Source organism: Lactuca sativa, chromosome 7, assembly GCF_002870075.4.
Source record: "Lactuca sativa cultivar Salinas chromosome 7, Lsat_Salinas_v11, whole genome shotgun sequence".
Lineage (NCBI taxonomy): Eukaryota > Viridiplantae > Streptophyta > Magnoliopsida > Asterales > Asteraceae > Lactuca > Lactuca sativa.
In genome coordinates this window covers 195,722,936-195,742,272 of record NC_056629.2, presented here as the reverse complement: position 1 = coordinate 195,742,272, position 19,337 = coordinate 195,722,936, and the positions used below count along the sequence as shown (strand labels likewise).

Sequence of the window (19,337 nt, the reverse complement as noted above, 5' to 3'; positions counted from 1 at the left end):
GTTCCATAATTACAGGTAAATCATACTATTGCCCCATTTGTATTCCTGAAATCCAACCAAGATTTAAAAAAGGTAGCTCACTATGTCAAGAATCGAGCATACTTTTCAAAATTAATCTACCTTCAGGGAAAATCATTCATGCAACATGTACTTTATTAGCGACTGAATTGTGTGAGTAGCATAGTTTGGGTAAACCCGTGTGTAATTGTGTCAAATTATAGAAATGAGATTCTAGAGAAGTTTCTGTTTATGTTTAGCCACAAATCACAATCGTAACCAATCATATACCTATGTTGATAATTAGGTAATTCTCCACTTATTTCAACAATTAGTTGTCTTGCATAAAACCTTAAAATCATATCACTTTGTACAAAAAGTTGATTGTTTTGATCCTAACTATTAGAATGATAATCAATTTTACATAACACCCTAAAAAGATAAGTTTAATCACATTCAAACATCTCCTAGGATTGAAAAACATTGATTTGCTTGTGTATGCTCAATCTGTTGATTGTCAAGTTTTCCAACTATGCACAACCATAGCAATTACCTTTTTAATTAGGAGATGTACTGGAACACAAAATGATGATTATTATTATTTTATATTTTTATCTACATTAACTTTTTTTTTTCAGAACATGGATGAGTTGATGGGCATACATTGGCTTCCATGTGGATTGATGCATATATTCCAGTCACAAAGAAGTTTTTCAATACCAATTGCTTCTTTGCATATTTGCAAAGATGCAGTTTCTGTTCCTCAAGGGTCACTCCTAATGCCACATAGGAGATAATGTAAGCTTTTCCATTCCAAAGATATGATTTTTTTATTTGGGGAAGGGGGGGGGGGGGCTGTTAGTCTGACTATGTAAGAGGATAATAGCTCATTATAATAGTTTGAACGGATTAGAGATGAATACCCTTCCATAAGTTTGACACGTGAGAGTACGTATTTGGTAAGAATACACATAAAGAAAACGTGAACATGTAACTCAAGTACTCAACAAAAACAAGTCAAAGTACATAAATCCATGGCTTTTTCTGACTCGGTTATATAACTTTTTATAGAGATGTGGACACGTGGATTATGAAGCGGTGTGAAATTACTTTATGCATTCATGAAGCATTTATAAACACAACTAAGGAAGCAAATGTGCTTAGTGATCTCCGCTTCTCTTAGGAAGTAAGAGGAGAATAGCCGAATTCTTCATCGGGTAAGTTGTTTGATTCTTTGTTCTTAGGTTCTGATACTGATCTTGCTTTTTTAGTAGACAATAGTTGATTGATATCTAACAATTGCACAAACTTTTTACTTGATTGAAATTGAAATTTGATAAGAAATTGATGATGATCATGGGGTTAGCCAACTGTGATCACATATATTGTTCTTGAATCTTGAGTCATTTTTGGTTCTTGAATTAGAATCTTTGTATGCTTGATTAATTAATTTGCAAATCTATATACTTTTAAATTTGGGAATTTCTTGATTTGGAACAAAATTGATGATGATCAAGTGGTTAATTTGGTTGAAATCGTTGTCATCGACGAGAATTGAAAATTCATTTCCACATTGACAAATGCATGCGATTTTCGAACCCCTTATACATAAAACACAAAAAAATTGCTTTTTTTTGGGACATACATTGGTTTCTCAATTATAATTGCAGATGATGTATTATCATAGGATTGAGTGCATAATTATGCAATCTCTCTTCACTTTTTTTTAACAATTGACACAACAAAATGGTTTCTGACACGAATTGTGCAACCATGTTTCAAATTTTTACCTGTTTATGCAACAAAACGGTTTTTGACACGAAATGCACTCATGTTTCAATTTGTTGCTAAAATTATGCACGCGTTAATTTTCATCGCAACCCATTGGTAAAAATTTGGTTACAAAAGGAAACATTATTGCATAAATGGTAAAAAGACAAAAAAAAAAAAAAAACAGATAATTCACTAAAAAAATAGAACAAGACGAAGTAAACACAAGCTTATTATTTTAGTTTTCAGTAAAAACTGTTAATACATGAGAATTATCTTAATTTTCAACATATTTAATCAATTAGTAGATAAAAGTCATAAAACAACATCTTTTTGGATAATTTTTTGTTCGTTTAACTTTTATATATAAAGAACCAGGCTGAACATATATAAACTAAACCTTCAATTTTTCAAAACGGTTTGTTTTTTTCCTTTATTTTTCAGCCTTTTTGCATACAACTTCTCCAAGTTGACATGAATTCTATTATAAATTCATAACATTATTTAGTTTTTCTACTTAAAATCATCAACTTCAAATATAGTATTGATATGTATTCATTTATTGCAGATGAAATATTGGTAAAACTGTTGATAATCCTTTCTCTACAATGATTGAGTTATTCAGTAAGCTAAAGCGACCTTTCAATGGTATTTGGGATGCTGTGGAGTCCAACAAGGTAGCCTTTGAGTCCATATTACTCAGGCTTCCTGTGAAAAGCATATTAATCTTCAAATCCGTTTCAAAGCTCTGGTATAATCTAATGTCCAAAAAGTCTTTCATCTTATCACATAGACATTTCTCCAAACAAAACCCTAAATTTTTCGTCTTCTATGCTCCCGATGAAGACCTTGAAGACAACATACTTCATGAAATGCATCTAATGGAACCCAATGGGGCCTACACCGAATCCTACACAATTCCCATTTTTAAAACCTTACAATTACATCACCCAATTTTAATCGCCTCTTTCAATGGTCTAATATGCTTCATGAATGATATGACTCCATACGAATCATCATATGACATGTCATTACACATCTGCAACCCTGCCACCCGTGAAGTCCTAACCCTCCCCAAAAGCCACCTGTCATATGACATACCGATTTTCGGGGTCTTGTATTCGAACAATTTCCATATTTACAAAATCTTTAAGTTTTTTAGTGACCCTGTTGATCCCGAAAAGGGTTATGCACAATGTGAAGTGTACTCTTCAAAAACAGGAGAATGGAAACTAATCCCGCGTATCACTTTGCGTCCTTTAATAAATTTTACCCTTTCATTGGCATCAAATCATGTTTGTGTAAATGAAAAGTTATATTGGTTTGTCTCTCAAGATTTTGATGAGGGTTTTGAATATCCGACTTTGATACTTATGGTTGATATGGACGATAATTTCCATGAAATCGAGATTCCAAATGGTTCTGAAACCGCGTTCTTGATTGAGTTTTGGGGTAGGCTTTGTTTTGTGGATTGGACAAAGTCGAAGTTTTATATTTGGCTTTTTAATGAGATGAATGAAGGTTGGTGTTTGTTGGAGATAGTGAAATTTCCTGTTGATTGGATGGAAGTTGCTTATTTTGACTCGGTGGCTGCATGTGAGGATGAAATATTGTTTGTTTATAAAGATGTTAAGGGTTTGAGACATGAGATATTGTATGATGTGGTCCATAGTACATGGAAAGAATTCCGTATAGCTGAGGATGATAAAGATAAAGCAATTGTTGTGTTTCCGTTCTTTGAAACTCTCCTTCCGTGTAGTAAGTATCATGGAAAAAATATGTTTATCTATTTATTATTTATTATTATATTCTACTTTCGTTTATTCCTATTGCGACATTATGCTTTGAAAAATCATGCCAAAGTATAGTTGTGTAAGTTCAAATAAGAATAAAAATTGAAAGTACAGTGATATAATTGGGAAGATTATTTTAAATGCAGTATGCATTGATAAGAAAAAGATTGAAAGTATAATGTTGTAATAGAAAGAAATGAAAGTAGGATACTATAATAAACAAATAAATGGAAGTACGTTGCTGCATCTTGCTTTTAGCCTTATTTGTTTAATATAACATCTTGCTTCCCCTTCTTTTTATCATAAGGTTACTTTATATAATTTAATGGAAGTAGAACGCTATAATACACAAATAAATGAAATCAAGATGTTCTTTCTCTCATTTATTAGTTTTACTTGTACTCATGAATCACTAGAATTAGTTTCAAATAGTCTATATTTCAGCTCCTAACCTTTTCATTGGTACTTTTACAGAAAGCCACTGGTAATAAAGAGCAAAAAGGCAAATACTTGTTACAACATGGTAAGGTTTACTCTTTTATGAATTATGGCCATAACAAGTCATGAAGAACATTATCAAATGTTAAAAGACTCTTTACAAAGACTTTTCTTTCCGAATCCTTGCAAAATTAAGGTGTTTTGGTGCATTGGGTTGCTTTGTTAGACATGACATGACATGACATGAGTTTTTATGGTTTTAGATCCGCAGGAAGGAATATGCAACTGGGATCTGGTTCAGGTGTCTGAGTGGTGGTGGTTTTCTTAAAAAACTGTGTGTGAAGTGTGAATTGTAAACTCTGTTTCTGTTGTTTGGTTTGTTTGAACCTCTTTGACTGTGTGGTTTGTGAACTCCTCAATTGTGTGGTTTGTGAACTCTGTGTGTTTTGTGTGCTATAAACTTGAACTTGATAACTATTTGCTATTTGTGTGGTTTGGTGTTGGTTTTTTCTGTCTGTTGAAGTGATGTCAACATGCTTAGCTTGAGTGCTTGACTGTAGAATTTTACACATACTCTTCTGGTGCTGGGTCCTACTTTAGCAAAACTATTAAATCTTGTTTGTGCATCTGTAGTTGTTGTGTCGTGGAGTCTGATCTTCTTTTTGACCTAATTGTCGATACCAAAATTTCCCAATGTCTGAGGTGCACAGTCCAGAAGGTTTCTGTTGATGCCGTTTTTTTACTTGGCCCACGAGCATTTTTTAGGGCAATTTGTGATTATAAATGATTGTTCCTATGTAGTTCGTGAGTTAATTGGTCGATCACTCTAATTGTGATTGAGAACCATGTTTAAACCGGCTCCTTTATTTTTCTTCACATCCTTATCATGTGTTGTTTGTTATCGATATGATCCATCATTGATCCAACAGTGGTGGTGTTTAAAATTTGATATCCGGAAATTTTGTAGAATTACATTCAATATCCGAAGAAATTTTGGATATTTTGTAATTTTCTTGGATATGGATTGGTATATTGAAAACTAAAATACGTTGTTTTTATTTTATTTTATTTTATTTTTTATTTTTAGTATTTAAAACTAGCTAAATATTTAGCTCAAGTAGCATAAACAATAAAATAACTAAACATAAAAATCAAATGTTTCAAACCACACAAATAAACTAATCAAACGAGCTTTAAAAATATAAGACTTACTATGGACTTTTGGTTGAAGGAAAGTTAGAAATGCCCCTAACATACTTCCATAGTTGCTGTCGTGACAATATTAATGTAATATACATGACAACTAACACATTCCAGCACCAACATACCGAACACGTTGACCTAGATATCCACTTGTTTGGGACAAAGTTGTAGTCGGACATGTTCGGATTCTACATGTTCCATCATAGTACCAATATGTTGATATTTTCACTAAGGGGCCGACTTCTTTGTTACATATATTTGTTCTAGTTTGAGTGTTGGCGAGCCTTCTGCTTAAATTGTGATGGCATATTAATAGCCAGTGACAGACATTAGTGGAGCTCGGGGGTCCCGAGCTACTACTCTAATTTCGGCAATTAGTATATTTTTTTTTTGTTTTTCTATTAGGCGCAACGTCTTGAAATACGAATGTTACGACTAATTTAGATTTGTCAGATTCTTTTTAGTGTCATCACTAGTCAAACTTTCTGTGTCCGTCACTGTTAATAGCTATTATAAGGGTATATGTGTACGTTAGGCTGAGCCCATACATCTCTGCATATATTTGTGATTGTTTATCATAATGAACATAAATAATTATTCAGATCCATAATAACAATGTATTTATATTTTTTATATAATAAAGACATATATGCATTCTTTACCCATAATAACATCTTAATTACAAATTCATTATTTATAATAACAAATTACTAAACAATTTAGTTGATAACAAAAATATATAACAAATAAAGTATAATTATCCATATTAGCAACAAAATACAAATATTTATTATGGGTGAAAAAATCGATGTACTTTCTTATTTGAATTCCTATGGTTTGTACATATTATTTTTTTTGAATTTTTTTTAAAAATGATTATCTACAATTTCCCCTTAAATGATTCTTATTTCTTAGTATACCATAATAAAATCATTATTATAGAAATACATATTGATTATAATAATTAGTTTTTAATAATTATTCGATCTTTCAATTTCCAAACACGAGCAACTTCATGCAAAGAACATTGCTTCTGTATTTTAAAAATCTATTAAAAAACAAATATAAAAGTGGCGTTTACTTTTTCAATGCTATTTTATTTACTTTGAAAATCAAAAAAAAAAAAAAAGCTTAAAACTGGCACCAAATTTCATTTAATTTGACAAGGACACAATTGATTGTCATGATCTTGACAAATGACAACTAATTTGGTCTATATTATATAATTAATATGAATTATATTGTCTCAAAATTCACAACATGTTATTAGTGATTTTAAAATTAAATATACATAAAAAAAATCATTTTTTTACAAGTAATCTCCATAAAATAACGGACAAATACGGCCCAGCCCACAGATATTTAAAAGTTTAAACCGACGGACTTTTAACATTTTTGGACATTTCGTTATGGCGCGCTGCTTGCTGTTACCGCCATTTTTGTGAAGGATTCAAGACGTACTGGTGAAGTTCTCTTTCCGAATTGCATAATCACTTTGATTTCAATTCCGATTGCTTTGTTTTTGTTTGATTTCATTGCTATAATCGAATGATTTGAATCGGTATATTGTTTCTTCATCGAAGGAAGTTAACGAGGGGATACGTACTAGGGTTAAGTTTTCGATATAGAAAGTTTCAGTTGGTATGGTATACAGCGATAGGAATCAGGAGAGATTATGCTTTTTGCATAATTGCATTCTTGTTGATATACTTGGAATACATGATTCTTTTTGGGTCTAGATTTAATCGTTTTCGAAAACGATCTGAAATAAGAACAAAATTCTCATCGTTGCAAACAAGAGATTCACATGATTTGATTCCACACTTGCTCTTGAAGCAAACAATACGTGGACTTCATGATCTAAGATCCATAGTACTTTACAATATTAAGTTTAATTAGCAAAGCTATTTTGGATTTCCCAAAGCACTAACCTAGGATTCCTGTGATTTGCTTCCTCTTGAGAAACGCCAATGTATTTGTTTTTTAGAATCATAACAAAAATATGTGTTTATGGAAGGATGTGTTCTTTTTTTACCTTATCGATACTGAACAAATAGCTCCTAGTTTTGTCAGATAGTTTTTCCCAGTCTTTACTTAAGGCTTGGATTGCTATTAGCTTATAGCCACAAATGAAATCAAATTGATCTCTCTCCCTCTCTCTCTCTCTCTCTCTCTCTCTCTCTCTCTCCATTTCTCCCCATGGACGCCCTAACTTCTGCTGTTATTGAAGGTGCCAAATCAATCTTTAAGTTAAGTCTTTCAGGAATCAAGACCATTTCCAAATATGAAGAAAACATCTGTGAACTCCAGGAAGAGATTTCATACCTCAGGAACAAAAAGATTTTGATTGAAGAAGAGGTCTCCATAGCCATAATGGATGGAAAAACTCCAAAACAGCAAGTAACAGAATGGTTAAGGAAGGTTTCTCGAGCTGAAGATGCTGTAAGGCCACTGTTACAGATGCTACAGACGCCTGATCAACATATTGATGGCAGGAGCTTCAAGATGCTGCAACAATACCAGCAGTCACGGAGAGTAGCAAACAAACTCGAGCATGTGAAAGAGCTCAATTCTACTTATTTTGAAACCGTTGCCCCTGAAAAAAGCTCTCCAATAAAAGCTATGGAGGAAATGCAAGTCTCATCTCTTTTTGGGCAGCAGGCAGCTTCAGATATGATGAAGCTTCTTGAAATCTTGAACAGTGATGATAACAAAAGGATTGGTGTGTGGGGGAAAGGTGGCATAGGGAAGACAACTTCTGTCAAGAACTTGATCAATCACTTGTGCAATTCCTCTCCAAATTCTTTTAATATCGTGATCTGGGTTCAAGTCTCGAGGGACTTGAATTTGAGCATGATTCAGACTCAGATTGCCGAGAGACTTCATTTAAAAGTGGAAGCAGGAGACACCACTCACAGTTTAGCCAACAGAATTCTTCGAAGACTGAAGATGAGGGTGGAAGCTACCAGACGGAAGATCCTTTTAGTCCTTGATGATGTCTGGGAAAAGATCGACTTAGATGCTGTGGGTATTCCTTCAAGGGATTCCTGCTGTAAAATCCTTTTAACCACTCGATCTTTCGATGTCTGTAGGGACATGTCTGTTGATGCTCCTTTTCAGTTAAATCTCATGAGTGAAGATGATGCTTGGAATCTTTTCGTTCAAAGTGCTGGATCTGTACTTTATCTAGATGGGATACAATCTCCTGCAAGGAAGATCGTGGCAAGCTGTCGTGGACTCCCATTGGCTATAAAGACTCTTGGAAAATCCCTGAGGGACACACCACAGACTGCCATCTGGCGAAACACGTATCTTAGGTGGCGATGCTCATCACCTTTGTTCAAGAACATTGAAAAAGAAGTCTTTAGGCCTTTAGCACTGAGTTACCATTCTTTACCAAGTAAGATTCTCCAACAATGCTTTCTGTTTTGCTCTTTATATCCAGCAAGCTTCTCGATAGATGTTGTTGAATTAATCCAATGTTGGGTGTCCGATGGGTTAATCCATGAGAATCAAACTGTTGAAGAAGCATTTAATTATGGGGTTGCTTTGATTGAACACCTCAAGGATTCTTGCTTACTTGATCAAGATGGAGGACAAGGAACTGTGAAGATGCATGATGTTTTTCGTGATTTGGCCATACTTTTATCTCAGAATGAAGAATTGTTTGGGTTTCATTGTCAATCAAGTCTTCCATTTAACCAGATGCCAAAAGAATCTTCCAGAAGGGTATCTTTAATCGGTTGCAAAATCTATAGGTTGCAAGAGTATCCTGTATATTCCAATCTCACTGTTTTGTTTCTCCAAGGTAACCCTATAAAGATCATCCCAGATGACTACTTTCTCAATCTCAAGTCTCTAAGGGTACTGAATTTAAGCAAAACCGAAATTACATCTTTGCCCTCGTCTTTTCTTTGCTTGGTCGAATTACGTTCTCTTTATCTCAGAGGCTGTTTTTCTTTAACGAAACTACCTTCTCTTGAACCTCTTTGTAAACTCATTGTTCTTGACCTTTCTAGCACTCCAATAAGAGAGCTTCCAGAAGGTTTAGGAAGTTTATGTCGTTTGAGAGAATTAAACCTCTCGTACACTCGTTTGTTGAAGAAAATTGCTTCCGGAAGCATTTCAGGGTTATCAAGTCTTGAGACTCTAGACATGTCTTTCAGTGCTTATAACTGGAACCCTAAAATGAGTTCGTGTCATCAAAATGCAACATTTGATGAGTTGCTATCGTTGGACCGCCTTTCGGTTTTAAAAATAAGGCTTGACTCGGTTGACTCGCTCGCATCTGCATCTTCTTGGATCAAGAAATTAAGAAAGTTTGATATTCAAATCAGTCCAAACGACTCGAATTTTGATGCTCAATCCAATGAAAAAAGATTGGTTCTCAGAGGAGTTGATCTCCTTCAAGAACACCTTCAAAGTCTTCTACACAACACGACTTCCCTCAGCTTGTTAACATGTGAAGGCATGGCCCAAAGACACTGGCTTAGCTTATCATCGCTGATGTCACTCACTATATCCAATTGTAGTGGTATAAGAATTTTGATAAGTCAAGAAAAAAGTTCGCATGCAATGTTCCCAAATCTACAACACTTGGTTCTCGATCATTTGAAAAATTTGGAAACTATTGTTGAAGGGATACTCTCGAGAGGGATTTGCCTTAGCAATTTGAAGACAATTCAAGTTCTTGATTGCCCGAAGCTAAAAGGAACCATTTCTTATGCAATGCTTAGACATGTTAAAAAGCTTGAGGAAATTAAGGTGAGTGGTTGTGAGAATATGTGTAGGGTTATTGAATCAGGGGGACAAAAGAAGAAAAATCTTCCGGTTTTGAGGGTGATTGAGGTAAAGAACATGGTGAAATTAAGGACAATATGTGATGGGATGTGGGTTTGTCCAGTGTTGCAGCAGATTGAAGTTTCTCATTGCTTTGAGTTGAAGAAGCTTCCTATTTCAGTTGGGGATTCGTGTAGTTTGAAAGAGATTAGAGGTGATGTTAAGTGGTGGAATAATTTGATATGGGAGAATCATGATGATAAGAGCTTCTTTCTGAAACACTTTCAAGCCTACTCTAGGGAGGACTGCTTAAAAAGACAAAAATACAAGTAAGAACATCATGTTTTGTGGATAAACTGTCGTATACATAAGCTCTGTATTTTTTTTTGGTAGAATGAATACACCGTCCGAGTGAGAGTAAATGACCAATTTACCCTCTTTCATTCCAAAGAACAATTTTAACAATATTCATCATTGTTTAATAAATAAAATCATAAATATCAACCAAGAAAGAATTGAGTGGAATATGGCAAAAGGCAAAGCAAGACGATTTTGTTAGTGAAGGTGACATTCTATTTCCAGGCAAGTGCTAATAAAAGCACAACCCACAATCACATAGACGAATTTGTTGAATAATAGGAAAAGGGATGAGACACTAAAAGTAACATATGTTTATTAATTTCCCAAGACATCATTTTCCTTAAGTTAACAACCAAAGAACATATGAGCTATTGAAATGGAAATTTCAATACCACTTTCCACTAGAAATTGACACCTATGTTTCTAGGAAATTCCAATAAAAGAATAGGCGGGTCTAATCATCTCCACCCCTACTATCATAATATTAATTTATGTTATGAAAGTAATATTTATTATATTTAAATACTAATAAAGTTAAAAGTTAAGGGTGGTGTGGTGAACTAGACCAAAGTGGGAAGTATTTTGTAATGGCATTATTGTTTAAAGTATATAATCACACCATACCTTGAAGCAATGAGGATATTTGTTTCAGAAAAATCATCCAATTTTCACACACTGCATTTATATCTCAATCAAATAAATTCAAAGAGTTGTAGATTCCAAACCAATATTGACTTCCAAACATGTCGTTTTATTCTATCATTTGTGTGTATTTAACTCTATTAAATTGGCCTGAATTTCAGGCCAATCACATTTCATGAAGACCAAGACATGTAGTTATCATTCAAAATCCACAATTTCCATAACCTTCGATTTATGTAAAGATGTAACATATATGGTTCCCCTTTTACTTGTTTATCTTACATGTGATCCGTAAACATCACGCGTGGAAACACATGGCATAATTTAAACAACTTTTGATGAATGAAGAGTAAATCTTATGGCTAGTTAGATATATCATTTACATGATGATAAAAACATAGCCCCATTCTTACAAAAAACGACGAAAGAACTTGAATTTTAGTGTTACATGTTTTCTCTTTTATTCGTATTTTCTCTCTTGCATAATATATGGTTTTTAGTAGATACATTATCTGGACTTTTTTCTCTTTTAGTGTCGATCGGATATCATATGCCATCAAATTCTTTCTTGACAAATTGGCCACCAAACGAGCTTCATTACCAAACAGTCATATTACATATGGATGGAATTCCAAAATGCAGCTTTATCGTTATGTTTTTTACATACCACACTTAACATCCAAAATATATACAGTTTCAAATATTTACCCTTTTATTGAATCAATAATTTAAAAAAAAAAATTGTCAGGGAGATTTTGTCCTAGAGAGTTTAATAGTTTTGTAAAAAAAATGTCATGAAGATTACATACATACACATATGCATGCATAGAGAGACTTACAAAAAATAAGATAATAATGTGGGCACCTATAGAATATAGACACTCAATAACTATTCATCACATTGTAGAAAAAAAATTATGTGGAGGGAGGGGTTGGGTTGGGTTGAGTAGTTGGCCATCAAAATATATAAACAATAAATGAAACGAAAACAATATGGGTAATTTAGTCATTTATGTATGTTAGTGACCAAAATCAAATCAAAACAAAACAACATGGTGGTTATTTGAAATATTTATTGACGGGTTTGAGATCGGTAAAACTAGAGGGAGTGGTGTCATTTGCTACAATATTTTTGTTTGTCATGTAGGCATCACTTCATTTTTGTCAAATTTCTTCAATATCTTTTCATTTAGAAGGGGTATTTATAAAAATTCTGAATTAAAAAAATTAAAAAATATAGCTGTTTGGATTGGCTGGTCAAAGAGAGGGAAGGCTCTAGAACTCGTTGTTGATGATGAGGTTTCAACTTGGCATGCCGAGGTCAAGACCCAATGTTTATTGAGTCCGTCTCAACAATGCTAAGGACATATCCATTATTTTTTATCCTTTATTTCTTTCTTGAACTGTCATCTAATAGCTAATGTTTTAGCTATTAATTAGTTTTGTCAAACATAATCATACACCTTACTAGATCCTCCTTTGATAAATATGGATAGAAAACATATATTAGGAAGAAACACATGAAACATTTTATAAATTACTGGTTGAAATTTGATAAATATGGATAGAAAACATATATTAGGAAGAAACACATGAATCATTTTATAAATTACTGGTTGAAAGGTTGAATCTTGTAAGTATTTACAACTTTAGATAAAGATAATATAAAAAATGAATTTTGAGTAAGAAATAAAATGAATATAAATCAAAACGATCAATTTTAAGTGCATGGTAAAATAGTTGGTTAGATCCATCTAGAGGTGCACATCAAGAACCTGTTTTTTAAAGACTGAAAAAAAAAACTAGACTAATTTTTTTGAGAATTGGTTAGGTTAAAGAATAGGCTTTTATAAAAAAGCAGAAAACAGACTTTTTCTCGGTTTTTCTAAAATAACCGAACTGAAACATTTTTAACTAAAAAACGATTTTACAGCAATTTCACTTTTAAAAAACCGAAAATGTCAAACGAATATAACCAAAACCGATCTAAAAAAACCAATTTAAAAAATAAAATAGAAAAAGTTTAAAACCAATCCACCATCTAACTTTACCAAGCCTAGCCCAAATGAATCAAATAATTAAATCTCAAGTACACGACCCAATTAGTAGTCAACACGTTCATGGAAGTGTCATTTTCTCATTTAGGAGATGTGTTTACGTCGCCCAAAAATAGAAAAATATATATCACGTATTTTAACTTTTAAATATTTGGATGGTAAATAACTTTAAAGCCAAACCATCACCAAACTACACCCTTCTTTTTATTTTTCTACTCTTCAACTGTTGAATCAAATAATATATTTTAAGAGACATATTTTAAATGATCTTTTTTCACTTACGTAAACTTTTATCCATATTAATTAAGATGAAAGCATAGTTTAACTACAACAACTGTCAACTAATAGCTTATACATTTTTAAATCCATCGTTCTATAAAACTTAAACCCTTTTTATATTTTGCACTTTTAAGGATACATTTTATGTAGTAAAGTATCTAAAATATATGCTTTAAAGTTTTAACCATAAAACATACTCTATGTAATTATTGTTTAAAAGCATCTTAAAGTCTATATACACACACCCTATTCAAATCACGTGTCATATTCCTCCAAACACCCTTCCCTCTCTTCACAACAAAATAAAATAAATTTAAATAAATAAGATTATGAAAATTTCCATAAAAATCACTTTACTTTTTTTTTTTTCCGGTTTAACCATTAAAACAATTTTTTCCAGTTTAACCACTGACAATTTGTTTTAATTTTCAGAAAACCCATTTCATAAAATATTAGATTCTAAAAAATCTCTACTATTTGAAACTTTGATTTGTTTCATCTTTAACAAAAAAAAAAAAGGTTATTAACGTATTGTGAATGTTGATAACGGATATATAATTTCAAAAAACTTAAAAAGAATATATTATAATAAAAAAGGAAAAAAAAACACTAAAGCTTAAGCAATGTGAAGGTTAGGTAGAAGATGGGAAAACCTCAACAACATTGAATATAGGAATAAAGCATCCCCTTCAATTTCCAAACCATCTTCTCCCATATCTACCCAAAACATAGTATTACCAAAATCGTATCACGTTAAATCATATCAGAAGAAGGTTTCAATTTTACGTATATATTTAGGGTTGGGTTTCTTGTTTTAGTGTGTCTGATAAACAAAAAAATGCAGTTACATATATCTCCAAGTTTGCGACACGTTACACTGTTGCCAGGGAAAGGTGTGAGAGAGTTTATAAAAGTTAAGGTTGGGTCTCGAAGGTTGTCTTACAAGATATTGTTTTATTCGCTTTTGTTGTTCATATTTCTTCTTAGATTCATCTATGTGTTAAGTACAGTTGACACCATTGATGATGAAACCAAATGTTCCAATATTGGTATGTATATGCATATTTTAATATGTTATTATTTAGCGTATTACTTCTTAGATATAAATTGTTTGATTTCTTGATTATTTGGTATGTAGGTTGTAAGGGAGAAAAACTAGCATCGGGTGTTTTAAGGGGGAGAAGCCTTCGATTGAATTCAGCTGTAATATACCAAACATCCAATGTTTTTTATTTGAATTCTGAGAATTTTGAGACTAAAATGTTTTTTTTTTCCTTTTTAATCTGAGAAGGTACCAGAAGTGATATATGAAATCTTGGAGGACCAGTCTAGCGAAGATGAGATAGTGGGAGGGCCTGATATTCCTCAGAGTTTGGAAGAATTTGTTGATAGTATGAAAGGCAGCAAAAGACTAGACGCAAAGACATTTGCCATCAAGCTCAAGTCCATGGTATCCTCCTCCCCATTTCTCTTCTATAACACACACACACACACAAATACATAATATACTTAGTATTTTGTGATTATATCATTATAAATTTTGACAGTGTAAAAAACCATTTTCTCAAGTTACTTAGTTTTGAGAAAGGCCAAAAATACATAAAATAAAAAAAAAACACAAACACTTTGACAATAATGTCAACCAGCCATTGAATTATTCTTTTTTAGTTAACTGAAGAATATGAGTTTGTTTTATAAATAGCATAAAGAAAATGTAAGATCATCATTAACATGTAAAACTATTTTTTCACCCAAATGGTGTGATAATTTATATAAACAATATTTTATTTTTAACTACGTACACAATTTTTTAGACAAAAAAATTCCAAGTGTATATAAATATAAATTATTTTATTTGTAACTTAACCGAATAAATTATCCATCTATATGATTAATTAATATCATTTTTATATATAACATAACATAAAAAAACATTTCATTTAAACTATAACTGTAACTAAATTAACTATAAACTCAAATTTAAAATATTAAAATTATACACATGAAAATTTAACATAATATTCAATGTAACAATAAGAAATAACATAAAAGTCAGATTTACTGTTGGGTTGAAAATAATTTAAAATTATAATCGTTCCAAAATAGTAGTTAAAGTTAAATGGTTTTTATGTGTTTTTAGGTAACACTTCTTGAAAAGAGGACTAGAACAGCCAAAATCCAAGAATACCTCTACAGACACGTGGCATCCAGTAGCATACCCAAACAACTCCACTGCCTCTCCCTCCGCCTAGCCCACGAACACGCCACCAATGCAAACTCCCGCCTCCAGCTCCCTTTACCGGAGCTAGTCCCCACCCTCGTCAACAACTCCTACTTCCACTTCGTTCTTGCCTCCGACAACATCCTCGCCGCCTCCGTCGTAGCAACGTCTCTCGTTTACAACTCTTTACGTCCTGAAACGGTAGTCCTTCACATAATCACCGACAGAAAGACGTTCGCTCCGATGCAGGCGTGGTTCTCCTTGCATCCTTTGTCTCCGGCGGTGATTGAAGTCAAGGCGTTGCATCATTTCGATTGGTTCGCAAAAGGAAAGGTTCCGGTTTTGGAGGCCATGGAGAAGGATCAAAAAATTAGGGCTCAGTTTAGAGGTGGCTCATCCGCCATTGTTGCTAATAACACCGAGAAACCTTACGTCATCGCCGCAAAGTTGCAAGCTATGAGCCCTAAGTACAATTCCGTGATGAATCACGTTCGGATTTATCTCCCACAGGTGAATATTAAGAAATTCGTGTAAAATCGAGTTTAATCGATCGACGCTCATCGGATCTGGTTTTGTAGATGTTTCCGAGTCTAAACAAGGTGGTGTTCCTAGACGACGACCTGGTGGTTCAGTCAGATCTATCGCCGTTGTTTGAGATTGAGATGAACGGAAAAGTGAACGGAGCGGTTGAAACATGTCACGGCGGCGATAAGTTCGTGATGTCGAAGCGATTCAAAAGCTACCTAAACTTTTCTCATCCATTAATATCGAAGAATTTTGACGCAAACGAATGTGCTTGGGCCTATGGGATGAACATTTTCGATCTGGAAGCTTGGAGAAAGACGAACATAAGCGAGAACTACCATTACTGGCTCGAAGAGGTAAGTGATTCAACACAGATCATGAACACACACACACACACACGATCTAAGTATCTAATTTTTTATATTTCGAATGCAGAATTTGAAATCGGATCTAAGTTTATGGCAGCTAGGAACGTTACCTCCAGGTTTGATCGCGTTTCATGGACATGTGCAAGTTATCGATCCATTCTGGCATATGTTGGGCCTCGGCTACCAGGAGAATTCAACCATGGCAGATGTTGAACGTGCTGCTGTTGTTCATTTTAATGGCAGAGCGAAACCTTGGTTAGATATAGCGTTTCCACAGCTTCGTAAACTATGGACTAAATATGTCGACTTCTCAGATAAGTTCATCAAGTCCTGCCACATCAGACCATAGGCCACAACAATCGCAAATCTTCATGGGCTTTTTTTTGTATTATATATATACACATAAGGCTTTGTATATTTGGTTCGCGATTTAATGAAAACATATGGATTCTTTTCAAGGAGGCATTTCATCGAACAGTTTGGAGTGCAAGATGTGAACACAAATCACACACATAAACGGTTAAATTATAATAATAGTGTGTTTGATCGTAGTTATACAAACAGAAACCTAATACAGTGTCATAGATCAATGACAACCTGCCTGAACATACATGTAATGATCGCCGGAATTAGGCCACCGGAGGGTGGAGGACATGATCTTGTGAGGTGTCAACAGCAGCAGGCGGCATGAATTGCCACATCGCCATGCCTGGGTAACTAATCATGGGAACCAACTTATTGGCTCCATATGCAGCAGCAGGGATTGCAGGTGGATGATGATGAGCCATTGGCATGAAGCTTGGTTGTGCGTTCATGGTGTCTAGTTGTTGCTCAAGCTTCTCTTTCTCTATCTTCAACCTCTGCTTCTCATCACGAAGCTCGTTCTTTTCAGTCTACAAACAAACACCAATTCAAAAAAAATGAAATCACAACGCACAAATTATTGAATATATATTTAAAAATAGAAAGATTAAATAAATACCTTGAGCTCTTTGATTTTCTCTTGAAGATCAGAACTAGAATCTTTCAACTTCTGTGCTTCTTTTCGTAATTGAGTGACTGTTCGAACAGCATCAACTAAAATTGCAGCTTTATCTATTTTAGGTGGTCTTCCGGGTTCCAGAATTGAAGCCAATTCAAGAAACCTAAAATAGTAAAATGTAAGTGATAATTGATGAGAGGACTAAAGAGGACACGTGGCAGAAAAAATAAATTGTACTTGTCATTAAGTTTATCTCTTCTCAATTTCTCTCGACATGCTTTGCTACTTGTACCACTGCAAGATTCAGATCTTCCCCTATCAAAGTAACAAATTTTGTTTATAAATCTAACAGAAAAAAATGAAGAACACATCTTTTCACAGCCTTCGTGTATATGAACTTAAAGAAGGAAGAAATAATTACCGTTTTTTGGATCTGGAGTCATTATGGCTGTCTGAATCCACAGTTGAGCCATCAAGATCCAAACTAGAAGCAATTTGAGCAAACAATATGAATTAATGGAGGAAACAGTAAAATAGTTGAGAAACATCAATCAAAGTCCTTTTATCTCCTATAAATTGCATCTAATTCAACAGAAGAAGCCAAATTAGTGAAAATTGGATTTGGTCAACGCCATTAAAGCTCTACCACCAACCACTCCAAGGTACTGATACGGTTGTCAATGTTTTCCACCACAAATTCATGAATCTATATAAAGCATCTATTGGACCAAAAGTAGGGCAAACAACAGAGGAGACCTAGAATTCTGCTAAAGGAAGAGAAAAGGCATAAACGATGCCCTAGATACGTTGTATGATTAAGCTGTAACTGTGTAACATCTACTAACACCCCCAATTTCGCTAAATCATTCTCTAGTTCTCCGTAGTTGCTCTATGGAACTACTTGGATTCCTCCATATCATACATCAAAATATGAAAGGTTTTTATAGCTCATACATTTGATTGAGCAATCAATGTTTCTGATATAATTAGGTCGATTTTGATGATAAGTGCATTAAACAAAAGAAGAGAAGAGAGTACCTAGGGTTTGATGAGGAACCGTTTAAGGTCGCTTGAATTGGCCAACTGAATCCAGAAACAGGAAGGGTGTAATTAGCATCAGGTACAGCAATATCATCAATCAATCCGTATTCGTAGATCCAATTGGTGTTTTCCGGGGAAACCATTGCCGGAATATAAACAAATTGAAGATTTCCCGATGGAGGTTATGGTGGAAAGGAAGAACACAAATGGGGTTTGGGTGTTATTGTGTAGAGATGGGAGAGAGAAAATGGAGATTTGAAAGGGAATAATTGGTTGATTGGTGGTGTTGCTGTGTTGGGGTTCTTTTAGATTTTATTTTATTATTCGTCCACTAGATGAGAGTGGTTCAGCGTCATTGAGCAGACTTTGTTTTTATTTTAAAGTATATACTTTAAAATAAATGTTGAAAAATTATTAAAAAAATCAAAATATATTATGTTGTTATTTTATTTATATATTTATTTACAAAATAAACCTTTTAACACTTATTCTAAAATAATTTTTGCATCAAATAAAGAAATGATTACAATAAGTAATAATGTATTCTATTTTTTTAATATTGTTATATTTAAAATTTTTATTTTCTATTAAATCATTATAGTTTGAGCTTTTGGTTTAGTTATAGAAATATCACTTAAATGCAAATTATTTTTTTTTAATATTCTTTAAGTTTATTATCTTAATAGTTTTGGAAGTCATTTAAAAAAATTATGGATTAAATAATTTTTATAACTTTTTTTTTGTTTTGTTTTAAGGGCTTATTTAACCCACTAAATTATTAAAAAGGCTTATTTTATAGATATTTTTTTGGGACGGTAAATCTAATTCTTTTCTAAACTACTCAAAATTTCATTTTATGTTTCAAAAAAACTTGAACCATTA

At 33.3% G+C, this 19,337-nt stretch overlaps 4 protein-coding genes across 4 annotated transcripts; 3 read left to right on the top strand and 1 right to left on the bottom strand.

The window, feature by feature from the left end:
* Positions 1-2,340: 2,340 nt before the first annotated feature.
* On the top strand, positions 2,341-3,747 carry LOC111896228 (putative F-box protein At3g23960). Its single transcript, XM_042896818.1, has 2 exons — positions 2,341-3,525; positions 3,707-3,747. Exons 1-2 carry the CDS (start codon positions 2,376-2,378, stop codon positions 3,745-3,747), a joined length of 1,191 nt encoding a protein of 396 aa, XP_042752752.1. The 5' UTR covers positions 2,341-2,375.
* Positions 3,748-6,616: 2,869 nt separating this feature from the next.
* Positions 6,617-10,402, top strand: LOC111896178 (disease resistance protein At4g27190). Its single transcript, XM_023892195.3, has one exon. It carries the CDS (start codon positions 7,401-7,403, stop codon positions 10,311-10,313), a length of 2,913 nt encoding a protein of 970 aa, XP_023747963.1. The 5' UTR covers positions 6,617-7,400; the 3' UTR covers positions 10,314-10,402.
* Positions 10,403-14,016: 3,614 nt separating this feature from the next.
* On the top strand, positions 14,017-16,890 carry LOC111896111 (probable galacturonosyltransferase 12). Its single transcript, XM_023892134.3, has 6 exons — positions 14,017-14,367; positions 14,457-14,521; positions 14,610-14,768; positions 15,459-16,049; positions 16,118-16,420; positions 16,500-16,890. Exons 1-6 carry the CDS (start codon positions 14,157-14,159, stop codon positions 16,779-16,781), a joined length of 1,611 nt encoding a protein of 536 aa, XP_023747902.1. The 5' UTR covers positions 14,017-14,156; the 3' UTR covers positions 16,782-16,890.
* Positions 16,891-16,926: 36 nt separating this feature from the next.
* On the bottom strand, positions 16,927-18,751 carry LOC111896122 (transcription factor ILR3). Its single transcript, XM_023892144.3, has 5 exons — positions 18,453-18,751; positions 17,836-17,898; positions 17,652-17,729; positions 17,415-17,577; positions 16,927-17,325 (listed from the first exon to the last, which is right to left on the bottom strand). The coding sequence occupies exons 1-5, from the start codon at positions 18,596-18,598 to the stop codon at positions 17,062-17,064; spliced, it is 714 nt and encodes a 237-aa protein (XP_023747912.1). The 5' UTR covers positions 18,599-18,751; the 3' UTR covers positions 16,927-17,061.
* Between the last annotated feature and the right edge of the window lie 586 nt (positions 18,752-19,337).

Excerpts from the sequence above, each read along its gene's own strand:
- LOC111896228 (XM_042896818.1), top strand. The coding sequence starts at position 2,376 with ATGATTGAGTTATTCAGTAAGCTAAAGCGACCTTTCAATGGTATTTGG. Across the intron at positions 3,526-3,706 it reads TGAAACTCTCCTTCCGTGTA|TATGCATTGATAAGAAAAAG; the intron begins GTAAGTATCATG and ends TTTTAAATGCAG.
- LOC111896178 (XM_023892195.3), top strand. The coding sequence starts at position 7,401 with ATGGACGCCCTAACTTCTGCTGTTATTGAAGGTGCCAAATCAATCTTT.
- LOC111896111 (XM_023892134.3), top strand. The coding sequence starts at position 14,157 with ATGCAGTTACATATATCTCCAAGTTTGCGACACGTTACACTGTTGCCA. Across the intron at positions 14,522-14,609 it reads GCCTTCGATTGAATTCAGCT|GTACCAGAAGTGATATATGA; the intron begins GTAATATACCAA and ends TAATCTGAGAAG. Across the intron at positions 14,769-15,458 it reads CCATCAAGCTCAAGTCCATG|GTAACACTTCTTGAAAAGAG; the intron begins GTATCCTCCTCC and ends ATGTGTTTTTAG.
- LOC111896122 (XM_023892144.3), bottom strand. The coding sequence starts at position 18,598 with ATGGTTTCCCCGGAAAACACCAATTGGATCTACGAATACGGATTGATT. Across the intron at positions 17,899-18,452 it reads GGTTCCTCATCAAACCCTAG|TTTGGATCTTGATGGCTCAA; the intron begins GTACTCTCTTCT and ends AATTGCTTCTAG. Across the intron at positions 17,578-17,651 it reads AGAGATAAACTTAATGACAA|GTTTCTTGAATTGGCTTCAA; the intron begins GTACAATTTATT and ends TTACTATTTTAG.